Source organism: Cavia porcellus, unplaced genomic scaffold (assembly GCF_034190915.1).
Source record: "Cavia porcellus strain 051 isolate PalLab524CR breed Dunkin Hartley unplaced genomic scaffold, mCavPor4.1 scaffold_6, whole genome shotgun sequence".
Taxonomy (NCBI): Eukaryota; Metazoa; Chordata; class Mammalia; order Rodentia; family Caviidae; genus Cavia; species Cavia porcellus.
The window spans coordinates 88,247,896-88,262,539 of record NW_026947489.1 but is presented as its reverse complement, the minus strand read 5'-3'; the positions used below and the strand labels follow the sequence as shown (position 1 = coordinate 88,262,539).

Here is a 14,644-nt window from a genome sequence, read left to right as displayed (position 1 = left end):
TTTGATTTACTGCTTTCCCCTTTGCCTAGATTGCAAATTTCTCCCATCATCCTCTCCAGGAAAGCAAAGATGATTGAACATTTGGTCAATGTTCCATCTTTTCCTTCTTAAACTCTGATCAGGAAGCTCACACATGTTCACGACTTTAAAACATGTACCATTTTGAAGCAATGTCAAGTTTCTTTTAGGTTATAAAAAAACTGCAAGTGGAAAAATAGAGTATTTGGTTTTCTGCAGAATCGGAGCACTCAACCAAATGACCTACATAGGACCTTTCTACAAAAAAAAAAAAAAATGCTTCTCAAGTTATATTCGAAACAGCACACTAATGCACCATAGCTAAATGGTCTCAATCTCCCAAGCAATGTCTTTTAAAATAGACCTTAAGACCTGATCAAACTCACTAACACTATTTGATGAGACATTAGGTTCATGTGCATGCAAGTACAACCAGTATGTGGCAGAAAACACACTCTAATAAATACTCAAAATCAAAATGCATAATTTAGCAGCTTCTTGGTTGAAAATGGTGAACAGATTACATGAGAGAAAGAGTAAGTAGGGACCACTAGTCCAAGCCTTGGACAATCAACTTCCAGCAGTAACAATAGTTGTTTATAATTTTATCCTTATTTGCACACAGAGGATTTCTCGTTCCTATTGAGTTCAAAACAACTGACCCACCCTCAGATACAGTTTTTTCTGTGTGGAAGGTTTTTCCCCATTTTCAGGGTAAATGGTAGCAAACAGAAATAAACCAGCAGTAACAACGCTAGATCCAGCCAAGAGAAGACCCTGTGGGTATTGTACTCTTCCACAAATTAAGGGGGAGCTCATCACAGAGACAGGAGAAGGCAGGAGGATTCGGGTGTGCAAATCGTGGAGCACAGCTCAGCATTTCTTTGCAGGAGCAAAGATTCCTAGCCAGCAAGATGCCCCTAGGAAGATTAATTATTGATTTTCTTATAAATCATCTAAGGCGATTGTTGTTTTTCCTCCCAGGCTGATAAACATCTGATTTTACTTTCATTAAAGAACTTCCCCCTGTATTAAGGTTAAAAGGAGGCCCAGTAAAGAGTCTCTGAGGAAAGATTTTCTGGCATAATATGCAGGAAAGAACTATCTTTTCAGACCTTCAAGAGGTACTAAGGGATAGGATCTCAGGAAACCTCCATGGAGTGCACAGTAATTAGAAACATGAGAGCTCGATTGTGTAGGGAGAAAAAGCACAATTTAGAAATAATTTTCTTTGTTGGTAATGGGTCTGCATCTTGTGGTGTTTCTAGGCGGAGCAACAGACAGACCTGAAGGATCAGCTTTCAGAATCAACACTGACCCCAGTCCTCAATTTCAGGATTGAACCAGCTCACTGGCTTACCTTCCTGCCCCCAGTGTTGATGCGAAGGGGCGTCAGAAAGGGGTCGAAGATCATGTGACTCGTCTCTATGTTGACTGGAGACTGCCGTTTCCCCACAGAGCAAAGATTCCAAGCTGAGTTCACCAATCCCCAGAAAGAAGGAACTAGAAACAAAAAGAAGATCCAGAATCAGGCTGGTCTAGAATTAGTGCTAAAATGCTCACATTGAAGGAGATCCCCAGGTGTTGCTCTGGTATTTTCCTGGCTTGAATCTAGGTCAGGTTCTCTAAGACCTATATTCATGAATACTTAAGGTCAGATTTTCTTGTTGCAGGCCTATTCATCCTGTGGTGTCTTCTCTGAGTACACTTAGCTTTCATACTTTGGTGCTAACATCATCTCTTAGGCCGCATCAACTCTGCAGCATTTCCGAGGTACACCAAATATTTAGTAACTCTAAGACTGATGTTCTGTTTTCCTTCCTGGCAGGAATGATGTGAGAATCAACCTTGTCTAATCTGGAATGCATCTGATGCTTTTCTAAGAGAGTGTCTTAAGACATATACAAGGTGTTTTTCTATGGGCTGTCAAGACCGAACTGAGGGAGTGAATTATTTTTATGACCCCCGATCAACACTAGACAGGAGCTTGGCAACTTGCCTTTGTCTTTGTTTGGATCAGCACTGTGTCATTAACCTAATGTTCCAGCAGCTGACGAACGTGATCATTTGATAGGCAGAAAAAAATGACAGTGACATTGAGTGCTAAGTGCAAATATCCAAAGGGAAGCTGTCTGCCGCATCCGGCATCACATGAAAACATCTATTAGGATAAACCCTCTGTCCAGTCCTATTTTCTAAGAAAGCTAGCAGAGCCATGCAGGGTGCCAGCCTACTAACATGCATGTCAGGGAAGAAACTACCCCTCTCAGCACTTCTGCTGAGGCACAGATCCATGTGTCTCACATATGCCCTTGAGATTACATGGCCATTCATTCACTGATCCACCTGCAGTATATACGGTCAACTACTCCATGTCCAGCCCCGAATCAGGTTGAATCATGAGATAGTCAGAGAGTCACAGGATAACAAATACACCAAGGAGCCGAGGACATTATGACACTACAGGTAAGGGCCACCCACAGTTTCGCTGGTGAGACCAGCAGTGATTCTTGACATAATGAACACAGGAAACATGTCACAATCCTTCTAAATGCATCTGGCCTCTCAAAAACTTGAATTTAATGCGGCCTTTAACTTTCAACAGCCACTGCTCCTGCCTATCACACAGGCAGAGAAAACCGAGGTACAAGAGGAAAATATTTGTCAAACACAAATCCCATCCTTCAGGAGGAGGTACTGGGGTAGACACTATGTCTACGTATGTTTTGATCCAAAGTTCTATGACCTTCCTCTCTGCTACTGTCAGTGTTGGGCAGAAGTGAGAAAACTTAAACCGAGGCTCCTCATTCCCATGCAAATCTTCAGTACCTACATAAGACTGACTTCATTATGAAATAAAGTAAATGCTGAATTAGGGTTAATCCTTGAGAATAAGCCTCTAATGGCTCTGTTCCCTTTACTTTGAGTAAGTTTGCAGCCACTAGTGATTTTAAAAGTAGCATAAAGGAAGAGAAAGAGGCACAAAAGGAAGCATACAACTCATAAATGTACACGTGCTTCTTTGGTGGTTTCATTTCTCATGTTTTGATTACATTATCACTACCAATGACATCTTTACGTAGTACAGTAGCCTAGCAAATGTTTAAGGGTTAAGTTAAGAAGTTCTTGGGTTAAGAGTGTGCTTTTAAAAAGATGTGTTTCTGTATTTTCTATGTTGATCTTTTCTTTGATCACTGGCTTGATCTTGTACTCATTCCTCAATAAATTCAAGTTTATTATTAAAGTCTCCAATGGAACATCCTCCTGTCTGTGTTTGATAGTGATGCATGGAAAAGTGGCATTTGTGATGATGCCAGGGGTGCAGTCACAGCACTGTTACATGTAGTAGTGAGATCGCTGGTGAATTATGCATAGTTGGACCTGGGCTGGTCTCTACAGCTTCTGCAAGAGGCTGACAATGAGTGCACTCCTCCCAAAGGTGTCACACACTATCTATAGGATATCTTATGACATTGCTTGCATCTGCAATGCTTCTGAAAGGCCTGTTTTGGCACTATTGGAAAATAGTGGAAAGCTTTAAGAAGTGGGTCCTAGTGGGAAGGTTCAGGTCACAAGGGCTTTGGCTTTGGAGGCCTTTGTTTTTCTGGCACAGGGATTGAACTCAAGACCTTGAGCTTGCCAAGCAGATGCTGTGCCACTGAGTTACATTCTTGGCCCCTGGAGGTCAGTTTTGAACTCTACTTGTCTTCTTTACTTCCCAGCCACTGTAACATGAGCCGAGGAGCAGCTTCCTCTTTCCCAGGCTCTTGTCATGATGTGGTGACAAGAGCAACTGGGCCAGGCAGTGATGGACTGAGTTCTCTGAAATTGTGAATCAAAGCAAATCTTTCTTTTTTCTAAGTTTATTAACTTGGGTATTTTGTGGCAGTAATGGAAAAGCTACAGAATGCACACCTTACAGGGTCATTTTCAGATCATAGCTAAAAGTGAACGATCCCAAGATGGTGAGATTGTATGATTGGAGCCAATGTAACCATAAGAGTGCTTATAAGAAGAACATAGGAGGGTCAGGGATATAGAGAAAATATAAAGATGGAAAAAAGAGAACAGAGAAAGGCGCTAAGTCTGCTGGCTTTGAAGAGTAGGAGAGGGCCACAAGCCAAGGAATGTAGGTGGCCAGTAGAAACTGGAGCTGGCAAGGTAGCAGCTTCTCCACATTCAGCCTCTAGAAAGAACACAACTTTACTATGATTTTAATCCTGTAAGAGTCATTTTGAATTTCTGACCTCCTGAACTATAGATGATAAATCTGTGCTGTGTTCAGACCCTCTGTGATCACATTAGAGCAATATTAAAAAAAAACTGATTCAGTTGCTTTTATCTTTAAAACTCAGTGAGACAAATCCCTTTTTGACAATCTAGATGACGATGTCTGAGGTTCGAGGGTTCGTTGGAAGGCAGCTGTGTGATAAACATTCATACAGCTGGTACACATTGCATTTCATTGACCTCCATGAAAATCATTAACAAAAATAATTCTAACCCCATAAATGGATTGCGAGACTACTATTCTGTGGCAGCATGGGTGGGCAGATGCTACTGTGCCTTACTAATAAACTTCATCTCCAAAAAATGCCCCCCGAAAACACAAACAGCAAAAACTTTATGTGAACATCTGCCTTTGCTTTTATTGGGCATGGAATTCTTTATGACAAACAGTTTTGGGATTTTATATCCCCACTTCACTATCAAGTCTTGTGTTTTTGATTGTAACCACCTGCTCAGAAATCAGAGAATAACCAAGACACATTCTATTCTGCTCAGTCACGTCTCTCATTGGCTCTACTCCTAAAGGGGATTTAAACCAATTCACCAATGACTTTCTGATTTTAAATCTGGCATATATGAATAGGTTTTTGCTTTTATTTTGTTTTGTTTGATTTTTTTTTTTAGAACTAGAAACCTTTTAATAGAGGTCATGCATGGAATTAAGGGGGACATCAGGGCAGAGAAGTCTTCAACTCATAGCCACACAGCTAGGTAGAAATGAGACAGAACAGAGCAAAGACAAGATGTCAGATCTCAAGACTTTATCTGTGGGCAGATGATCATAGCCAGGGGATTTTGTTATGGCCATGACCCTTGTGAGCTTCCGGCTGGTGTTTTCCTTTTGGTAAATTAAAAGGGACAGTTCAAGTAAAATTTGCAAGTTCAAATAAATTTCAAGTTGCAGAGGTTCAAATCAAACTGCTTTCTGAGTCAACTGTTTTAAATAAAGGTAGGATTTTTCAAACAGCCACGTAATCATGGGATACAGCAGACAGAATGATCGGGGAGGGAACAAGGCTTTATCTCAGGCCAGGAAGGAAGTACCATGGTTGCATCTGAAAGTCTCCAAGGAGGCCAGGGACAGCCTAGTAGGGCTGGTTAAAGCAGATGAAGTGTTAGTCCACATAACTGGAGTCCACATAAGTGGAGAAGTCAGCATTAAGTGCTGGGGTAAGACTTACAGTATTGAAAGCTAGCCCAGGGATGTCATGTACCAAATGGGGCTAGAATCGATTTGCAAACGTGGTATAATTCAGACTCATGGCAAATGCCTCAGGATGCAGGCTGTGAGACAGAGGCATGGAGCATGCACACTCATTGGTATTGGAGTGAGCTGGCTGGCTTTATATGCAGGGCAGTGATGCACACAGAAACACGGCTGCAAGATTTAGAGTGAGAACTTTCCCTCTGGGTTTTCGCAGAACTCTCAGTTATCCCACCGCTCTGATACTTAACCAGCCTCCACAGGGTCGTCCTTCAGGTTTATGGACTTCCCGTATCACCTTTGGGAGCAGACGGGGTGGTAATAGGAAGAGATGGCACTGATTGTATTTCCAGTTTTTTGAGAATCATTGTGTAATTGTTTTCTTCATTTCCATGGGTATCACACTACATCAGATTTTTAAACTTTTCATTATTGTGGCCTATCTACTAATGCTATGCCTTTTCAAGTTCGATGGATGCAACATATTGTTGAGAAAAAAAAAATAAATACAGCAAAATTGAGTCAAAATCATTTTAACTAATGAATAAACAACTGCTCTGAAAATGTTTGAATTCTATCATCACTGGCATTTTTTCCACACATTCTTCTAATTTACATATAAACTAGAACTCAGAAAAGACTTGAATATCTCTGCAAATTATTTTTCAGAGCAGAAACAAAGGAATTTCACTGCAGCATCCCAACTATGTGTCATCCTGCCAAAACATTTCCCCCAGGGCGATGTTGCCATTCTTACCATAAACTACAAACCCCCAGTGGTTTTCTGGCTCTGGGTCCAGTGAGCTATAAGAAACATTCTGTGTCTTCTGTCAACAGCTGAAATTGTGAACGTTGGCAATTCAAAGCAAAACCTATCAGCTGTTTGTTCAAACCCGTGAAGCAAAAGCTCTATTTTGCAACACCCAGAGAAAACAACAAAGTTCTCACCAAAACAGGAAGTAGGTCAAGAGAACAAGGGACCGGAGGAATCAAGATTCAAGAATAATCATATTCTTGAATGATACTGATGTTAAAATGATGGCATTTTTATCCTGGAAAAGATTCTTCAAAGTCATGCTGTGTTTGGAGGTATCAACCTTATTTATTTGTCTGGAGCTCTCAAAGAAAAAAAATAAATAAAGATGCTGAAAAGAAGATGCTGTTGTAGGAAGAGTGTTAGAAAAGTGAGATTAGTTTATGTGGTTAGCATAAGTTGTAGGGTAGTAAGGTAAATTCACTTAAGGTGTTGACTGGAAACCTATGATGTTTCAGGCCTTAGGCTTGCCGCTGAGGATTAATGCAGCAAATATTTTACTGAGGACCTACTAAGTGCCCGGTGGTGTCTTCAGTTGGGGTTTTTAATAACTAGTGAAATAGACATGGCTCCTGATTTCATGAATCTTACAGTCTAGTGGGGATCATGAGAGATAAACAAGCCTTAGCTACTATGCTGATGAAACTTTTGCTAAGCATTCTTTAGAGACAGGAGGGGAGACATAACCTAGGCAGATGATCAGAGATGCTCTCTCTGGAAGCAATATCTATAAGCTACTGCAAGGATGGAGAAAACAATTTTTGAAGAGTAACAAGAAGAGGGTGACCAAGGCGGAGACGAGAAGAGCAGAAGTTTTGGCAAAGACGAGCTTTATGTGTTCTAGAAACAGAAAAGAAGGGAGGAGGTTTGAGCTTGATGGACCATGTGGACAAATATGAGATGAGAGGGAGCCATGAGATGGATCAAGGAGATCCCCTTAGTGGGACATGTGATCTCACTAGGGAGCTTGCATTTTACTCTAATGTAATAGAGACTCATGGAGTGAGTTGAGGCATGGGAGTACTCTGGTCTGATTTATGAATTGAAAGCATGCTTTTGTATTGGCTGGAACACAGCCAAGCGCAAGCTTGATTATTCTTGAATTAGTTGGAAAGGGAAAAGAATGGGTTCCCTAGCAACGGCTGGGGACATAAGTTTTTACATGAATTTAATCTCATTGTTTAGGTGTGTTTAAATGCTCCCTGAAAGGTAGAACTAATAGAATGTTTTGAAAACTATTCTCTTCAACATACGTGCCAATAACATAGCATTTTCCTAGGATCCAGTGGATGCTCTACAAGTCATAATTTGAAGCCAAACATATTTTCATGAAGGGACTCTGTTAAGGCAGTCTTTTCTTGTTTTTAAGCAGTAAACTAAGTCCCCAACTTTTCAGCCAAAGGAAAGCACATGAAAGTTGGGAAAATGGCTACTGGTCTGAAGCATGTCTATGGTAAATTCAATCCTACAAATAAACCCTTCTACTTTGATATAGCAATCTGTAACTTTGAGGTTATAAAGCATATGAATACATTTTAAATAAGAATTCATGTCTTTCTCTTGCTCTTTCCCTCACCAATGCTGATTTACTATCCCTCCCCCTATTCTCACCTGTAATAAATCTCCACTTTGAGCCATTATTAATGAATGTGTTTAAAATACCCAGGGCTGCAGGGTTTTAGCCACTTTCTGATCTCAGATTTATTTCATAGAGAGAATTGGCCTTGCAGTTAGCCCCTTTGCTGCTGGATCTGTCCTCCATAGCTGGGACTCTGAATCACAGTATGTGGAGAGTTCTAACTAGATCCTCTCCCAATTCTTTCAATTGGAGGTCTCTAAGAAGTTGCGTGTATTTTGTTTAACACCTAATATTTAACTGTGCATTCATCTAAGAACTTAATGGACCATCTCTAATGGCCTAGGGATAGAATGATAAATCAAATGCTTCCTCTCTTAAAGATAGTATGGTGGGAAGACTGGCAAGGTAACAAACAGTTATAACAAAACACTGTTAAGTATAATACAGGTAGGTATACATAACACAATACAGATAGAGGAACAAGATAACTGAATTCTTCTCAAAGTCTAGCATTTGTCTTCCCAGTAGAGGAGGCACTGCTGAAAGATGCCAAAGTCTTGTTACTAGTTAAAGCACTGAGGGTTATCATACCCACAGAGACAAAGTTGTTCTAACACCTGTGATATTGTCAATAGAATTTGAATTACCATTAAACAACTTACAGTATTATTATCACATAGGAGAAAAATTATGAGCTACCATGTTCTTACCTTGGAAACATAAGCAGGTGGCTAAATTCTATATGCAGCTTTGGTTTCTCATTCCATAAAATGGAGAGATAGCTCCTTCACGTAATTGTTGAGAAGATTAAGCAAGATCATATACATATAAGGTCTAGCATCATACAGGTTCTATAGTAAGGGTTGGATGAATACGAGAAGAGGGCTTGAAGGAGGGACTGCTGAGAGGAACAGGGTGACCACTGATTGTGCTGATTCTCCCTGGGGCAGATGTAAAGAAGGTGAAGACTCAGGCAGGCAGGTTAGAAGAGGCAGCTTTCAGACACTCACACTGCCTATCTTGGAGCTCTGAGGCAAGCCTAGTCCCAGGATTAGCCACTGACTTTCATAGTGTTAATGAGATGCGAATATTTGGAATTCTTAATTCTCCAAGTCTGGATGTTTAGAGGGAGTGAGCATTGATATGGGCCATTCAAAAAGGGTTTTAAGTCCAGAGAAAATTTATTTCAATTTAGCTTTAGGAAGTTGTCAGGTTTTGTGTATAGCAGCAGTTTCAAGTCTCTGTGCTTGATTCTAATGTGGTAATAATTGACTCTCATCCCTGAAAATTAATGATTGAGGATGAATAGAAATGAACAAAGAGAGAGTTTTCCTTTGCAGATCACCTACCATTTAATAGGCTTTGCACCAAGAATTTGATGTATTTAGTTCTTCCCAAACTTTGTGAGATAATAATAGCATTATTTTATAGACAGGAAGAATAAGACTGAAAGAGGTGAAATGACTTCCCAAGGTCCCTTGCCAGTAAGCAAAAGGACTAGAACTTGAGTTCCTTTCTTTAAAAAAAATCAAACGATAATGTGTGGTAACATACAAAGCAAAACAGAAGTGTGTAAACCAGAGGTAATCATCTCTTCTGCTAGGGGGAACTGATGTGAGTAGTGTCTTACGAATCCTTTAACAATGTTCACTGTCTTCATACAAGCATGCCCATGCACATAGGCATATTTTTTGAAAGGTTCTTCTTTATAAAAATTCTTTTGGTCCCAAGGCACTTTATGCCATATATATTCTTTCATGCCGACACTAATGGAATATTGATACATAAGGCAACAAGGCTTCCATAGTCTGCATACACCTTACTTTCTTCAGCCATTCCCTAAATAAAAGACCTTACGGTTATTCCCATCTTCTTTTGCTATTAAAATCAATGCTGCAATAAATAGCATCAACATGTTCTTTTTTATACTAGTGCTTTTATTACAGCAGAAAAGATTCCTAAAGTTTGCATTGTTGAGTCAAGCTAAGTGCATCCTTTATTTTAATAGATGCTGCCAGGTCATATTAAAAGACACTCACAACATCTATGAATATTTACATTCCTGTCAGCGGTGTGATATGTCCATTTCCCCAATCTCTACAGCCTTGGATAGTGTTCATTATTTATTTATTTTTAGCACTCTAAGAAGAAAAATGGCATCTCATTGATTTAATTTGCATTTCCTAACTACTGTTGAGGTTGGGTCTACTTTCCTTGGTCGTGTGTTATTTGCATTTGCTTTCTGATCCAATTCCTCACATATTTTTCTCTGGGTTATTTATTTCCTGTATCAGTTTTGCCTGCTATTTGAATTGTAGAGATATGAGCCTTTTGTCATATGCTATAAATATTTTCTTCCAGCTTATTATCTGGCTGTTAACCTTGCTTGTGGTGTTTTGAATTTTTATTTGGTTGGATTTACTGATTTTTTAGAAAAGATTTCTAGATTTTCTCTTATTTAGCATGATCTATCCAACTATAGATCATTTGAAAAATTTCTTTGAAGACACAAAATATTTTATTATTATACTTTCTATAATTTGATTATCAAAATATACTATAGATTAATATTTATATATTCTATGAGACAAGGGTCTAAGATGTTTCCCAAATAAGTGAATATCCCACTATTATTTATTAAGCAGATCATATTTGGTCATGTCATTGTATATTATTTCTATCACATATTAATTTGCATATATAATTGCCTGTGCTCTGGGAAAATCTACTAAATTAGTGACTCCAGGAACTCTAAATAGTTGTAATATTCTAGGGAGCTTAAGATTGTTTATCTGTCCCATTTTAATGTCTTTGGGTCATTATTATTTGACTCATACCTGGCAGAGAATTGCTCCATTTCCCAAAAATTTCTCAAATAGAAATTTTATTCATAGAGCCTTTGCCTCCTGTATACAAAGAATAGTCATAGAAGCTCTGGGGGATACTTGTTGGAAAGAAAAATGGCAGTAAATGATACACAGCATACTGTTTAGGTATGGAGAGCTGGATTCAGGTTGTGATTCTCCTCGTTATAATCATATTTGTCTTGTGCTTAGTGTGTATTGGGCACTATCCTAAGCATTTTTATACATTCCTTCATTTAGTTATATGGATGTTAAACTTTGTTATTACCATGATTTTTACAAGTATAACAAAAGTCTGAGGGCAGATAGATGTTAAATAACTTGCCCAAGATAAAAAAGAACCCTGATGCATAGCAAAGTCAAGATTTAAATCTCAGGCTATCTGGCTCCATATCCTTTGTTCTTAACCCCTAAGATATACTTCTTTTCTACTCTGTCACCTTGCCTAGAATCAAAGATGTCTTTTTTGATCCCTAGTCTCTTTGTTTATAACAAAGATATGTTTTGTTGAGTACTTATATCCATGAAAATAATAGTGAAAAAATTACCAACAAACATCACATGTGATTCTGCTTAGCAGCCAAATCATAGAGTATGACATTGGTACTAGACTAGAAAAACAGTAGTTTTACATCCAGATATTCATCATGGTAGTCTGCCAAGATAGATATTGTCTCATATTAGGAATTCAAGCTTAGTGCTGAGTGAGGGTATTCAGCCAGTGTGTAGCTGAGTGGGTGATGTCAACCTACATTGAATTTCTCTCTACATTCCACTCCTGTGCAGGGTTCAGACCCAGTACAGAACCAAGCCAAACTTAGAAGCCATCATGTTCTCAATATTTTGCTTTCTCAGAATTAATGCTAGTGAATCAAATGACTCATTCTTGAGAATTTCACCAGAAGGCATAAAACACTCTGGCATATGTAAGCATAAAACTCCCATGTGTTCATCCTAGGTTTAAAATTCAGCCTAGCAATGCTGTTAAACTTCTTAGATTACATTTGGCAGTTTTTAAGGTCCCATGTAATTGTCAGTGTTGCAGATGAAATCTTAAATTAGCTTATTGAAAATGGAAATCAAAACCACGAAACATAGACTGTCTTAATATGCATAATAAACTAGCTCATTAATTATTTCTACCTACTTAGCTTTGAAGAAAATGATCAGATTGATGCCTCTGAACAACCATACAATCTATGTGAAGTTTCTTCAAAAGCCAATTCTAAGCCCAGTCCTGGTGTGCACACCTGATGTCATCAGGACTCTTCCATGGGTAGCCAGTGCAAGCCAGTAGAACCAGCCACTTGTGCCTTGGAGAAGCCACAAGTGTTTGGAGAAGCCTGTATTGCACCCCTCTGCTCCCTGAGGCACGAGAGTTAGGAGAAACCCAGGTGCCTGACTCATCCTCCTACACTGTGGGCAGATAGCCAACATCAGAAGTGCCTGAGATACCACAATCTGTTTGCCCAGGAAAATGTCAAGACAAAGGAACAAAAGGTAATCTCTGGCCTTCAGCCCAAACAGAATCAGTTCAGGAGACATGGACATGGCAGAAAGTGAAAGTTGAACACCTGAAATTTCTGGGATGATGGGAACTAAAGTAAAGAAATTACTTTAGGAGTCTGTGAAAGAAATCAGAACAGAAATGATATATCATATAAAAGAAGAAATGACAAACATAATAAAAGAGTTGCTTGAGAGTATCTAAAGAAGACATAGATTAAAAAAAGAGGAGTGAAGGAAACCTTGAATGAACAATATAGAGAAAAAGTGGAATGAATTCAACAGACTCAAAGAGATAGCCAGGAAACTAAAAACTTCATTGAAAACTGACAAAACCACTTGAAAGAAAGTAAAGATAGACTTTCAGACCTTTAAGACAACATAGCAGCTAGTGATCATGAAAGGAAAGATCTCTTAAAAATTAAGAAGGAAATAAAAATCCAACAACTGCAAGATGATGCAAAGAAAAACAATCTAATATTGATAGATGTCAACAAACAAACCAGGAATCAACACAAATGACATAAAGATCTATTTTCTGGGGTAAAAGCATGGGAAAAGAATCTGAAACACAGATAATTGAGCCATACAGGATTCCACACATAACCAAAATAAATCCACACAGCAGGCATATAATAATCAAGATCCCAGAAATTCAGCATAAAAGCAGAATATTAAAAGCTGATAAAGAAAACAAACAGATAATATATAAAGCAAAACCCACTTGAATCACAACAGACTTCTCAACACCAACCATCAAGTCAAAAACAGCTTGGATTAAAGTATTTCAAATCCTGAGAGAAAACAACTTCCAACCCAGATTGATGTACCCTGCAAAACTATCTTTCAAAATTAATGAAGAAGATATTTCTAAGACAAAGAACAACAGAAGGAATTCATGATCACCAAACCAACCCTACAAAGAATACTGAAGGATATTCTAGAGAGAGATAAAAATGACCACATTCCCAGGAACAGCTGTAAGTTGGGATCACCAAGTGGTACAGACAGTTCAATGGAGGGGAAAAGAAGACAGCCAATGGCAGGAAAAAAGCATGGCAGAGACAAACCAGTGCATATTGGCTGGAGTCATTAATACAGATGACTTCAACTCACCAATAAAAAGAAACATGGGCAGAATGGATCAAGAAACAAGATCCATCAATATGCAGTATACAAAAAATAACAACTCGAAAGAAAATTCACAGACTGAAAGCCAAAGAAGATAAAACAATGCTCAGTGTGACAGAGAACCAGAAAAATTAGCAGGGGTAGCTTGCCCATCAACCACAGAATGCATAAAAAGATGCAGCATTTTTATACAACAGAAAACTACTCAGTTGTAAAGGAGGATAATCATAAGGCTCTTATAAATAAACGGATGCAACTTGTGATTATGGTCTTGGATGAAATGGTTTGCACTCACATAGGTGAACATCGTATTGTCTCTAATATAAAAAATTGAAGGAAGTAGTGGGATCCAAAATACACAATAGATATTGTGAATTGTGAAAGGGTTAGAAACATCTAAAAAGAGTTGTTAATTCCTTATTATTTTGTTTTAAAGCTCATTGTTTTGTTTTGGTTGGTTTTACTCTGTTTTGTTTGGTTTGATTTTATTATATTTGATGGCATGGACATCTATTTCTTTTTAAATTTTTTTTTATTTTAAAGAGATTAAGACAAAAGAGGACAGAACAAAGCAGATCAGAATAATGTAAGCAACATAGTACTTCACCACAAGACAACCCAGTATTAACAGTAGCTACCGTAATGTCTGTTTCTTTGAAATAGTTTGAGCATACCTTCACATACAATAGTATCAAACATAACAAAATAGGATAAAACCATTCAAGAGAATGAAAGTGTTACAGGACATTCAGAACCAAATAACAGATAATGAAAAATGGCTACTATATTATCTCATTTTCCATAAAAATTTGTTTATACTATCACACATATTAAAATCCAATAAGATACAACATGATAGAACAATGGAAACAGAAGAACAAAAGCATGGTAGGACTTCAAAGCAAGATGATATTAAATCAGCAATGGCTGTCATAATGTCTTGTTTTCTTCAAAATAGCTGTTCATACTATCACACGTAATAAAATCAAACAAAACAGAATAAAACCATTCCAACTAATGAATGAAAACACTATTAGGCTTCAAAGCAATGGGGAATCATGATTACCATAAAATCTTATGTACTCTTACCATTTCTTACACTAGGGAGCCTATCTGTATTACACAATGTGAGTTTGATTTATTTTACTTGTGAGTATGGTCTCAAGTTATGTCCATTTATTTATAAATATCTCAATGTGATCATTCTTTATAGCTGAGTAGTACTCTATTGTATAAAA

At 38.2% G+C, this 14,644-nt stretch overlaps 1 protein-coding gene across 1 annotated transcript in view; it reads right to left on the bottom strand.

The window, feature by feature from the left end:
• The window catches only part of Ca10 (carbonic anhydrase 10), a 483,004-nt gene that overhangs the window by 278,202 nt on the left and 190,158 nt on the right, over positions 1 to 14,644 (bottom strand). The window contains exon 3 of the mRNA XM_023563809.2: positions 1,379 to 1,521. Coding sequence (XP_023419577.2) covers positions 1,379 to 1,521 — 143 coding nt within the window. The remainder of the gene's footprint in view (positions 1 to 1,378; positions 1,522 to 14,644) is intronic.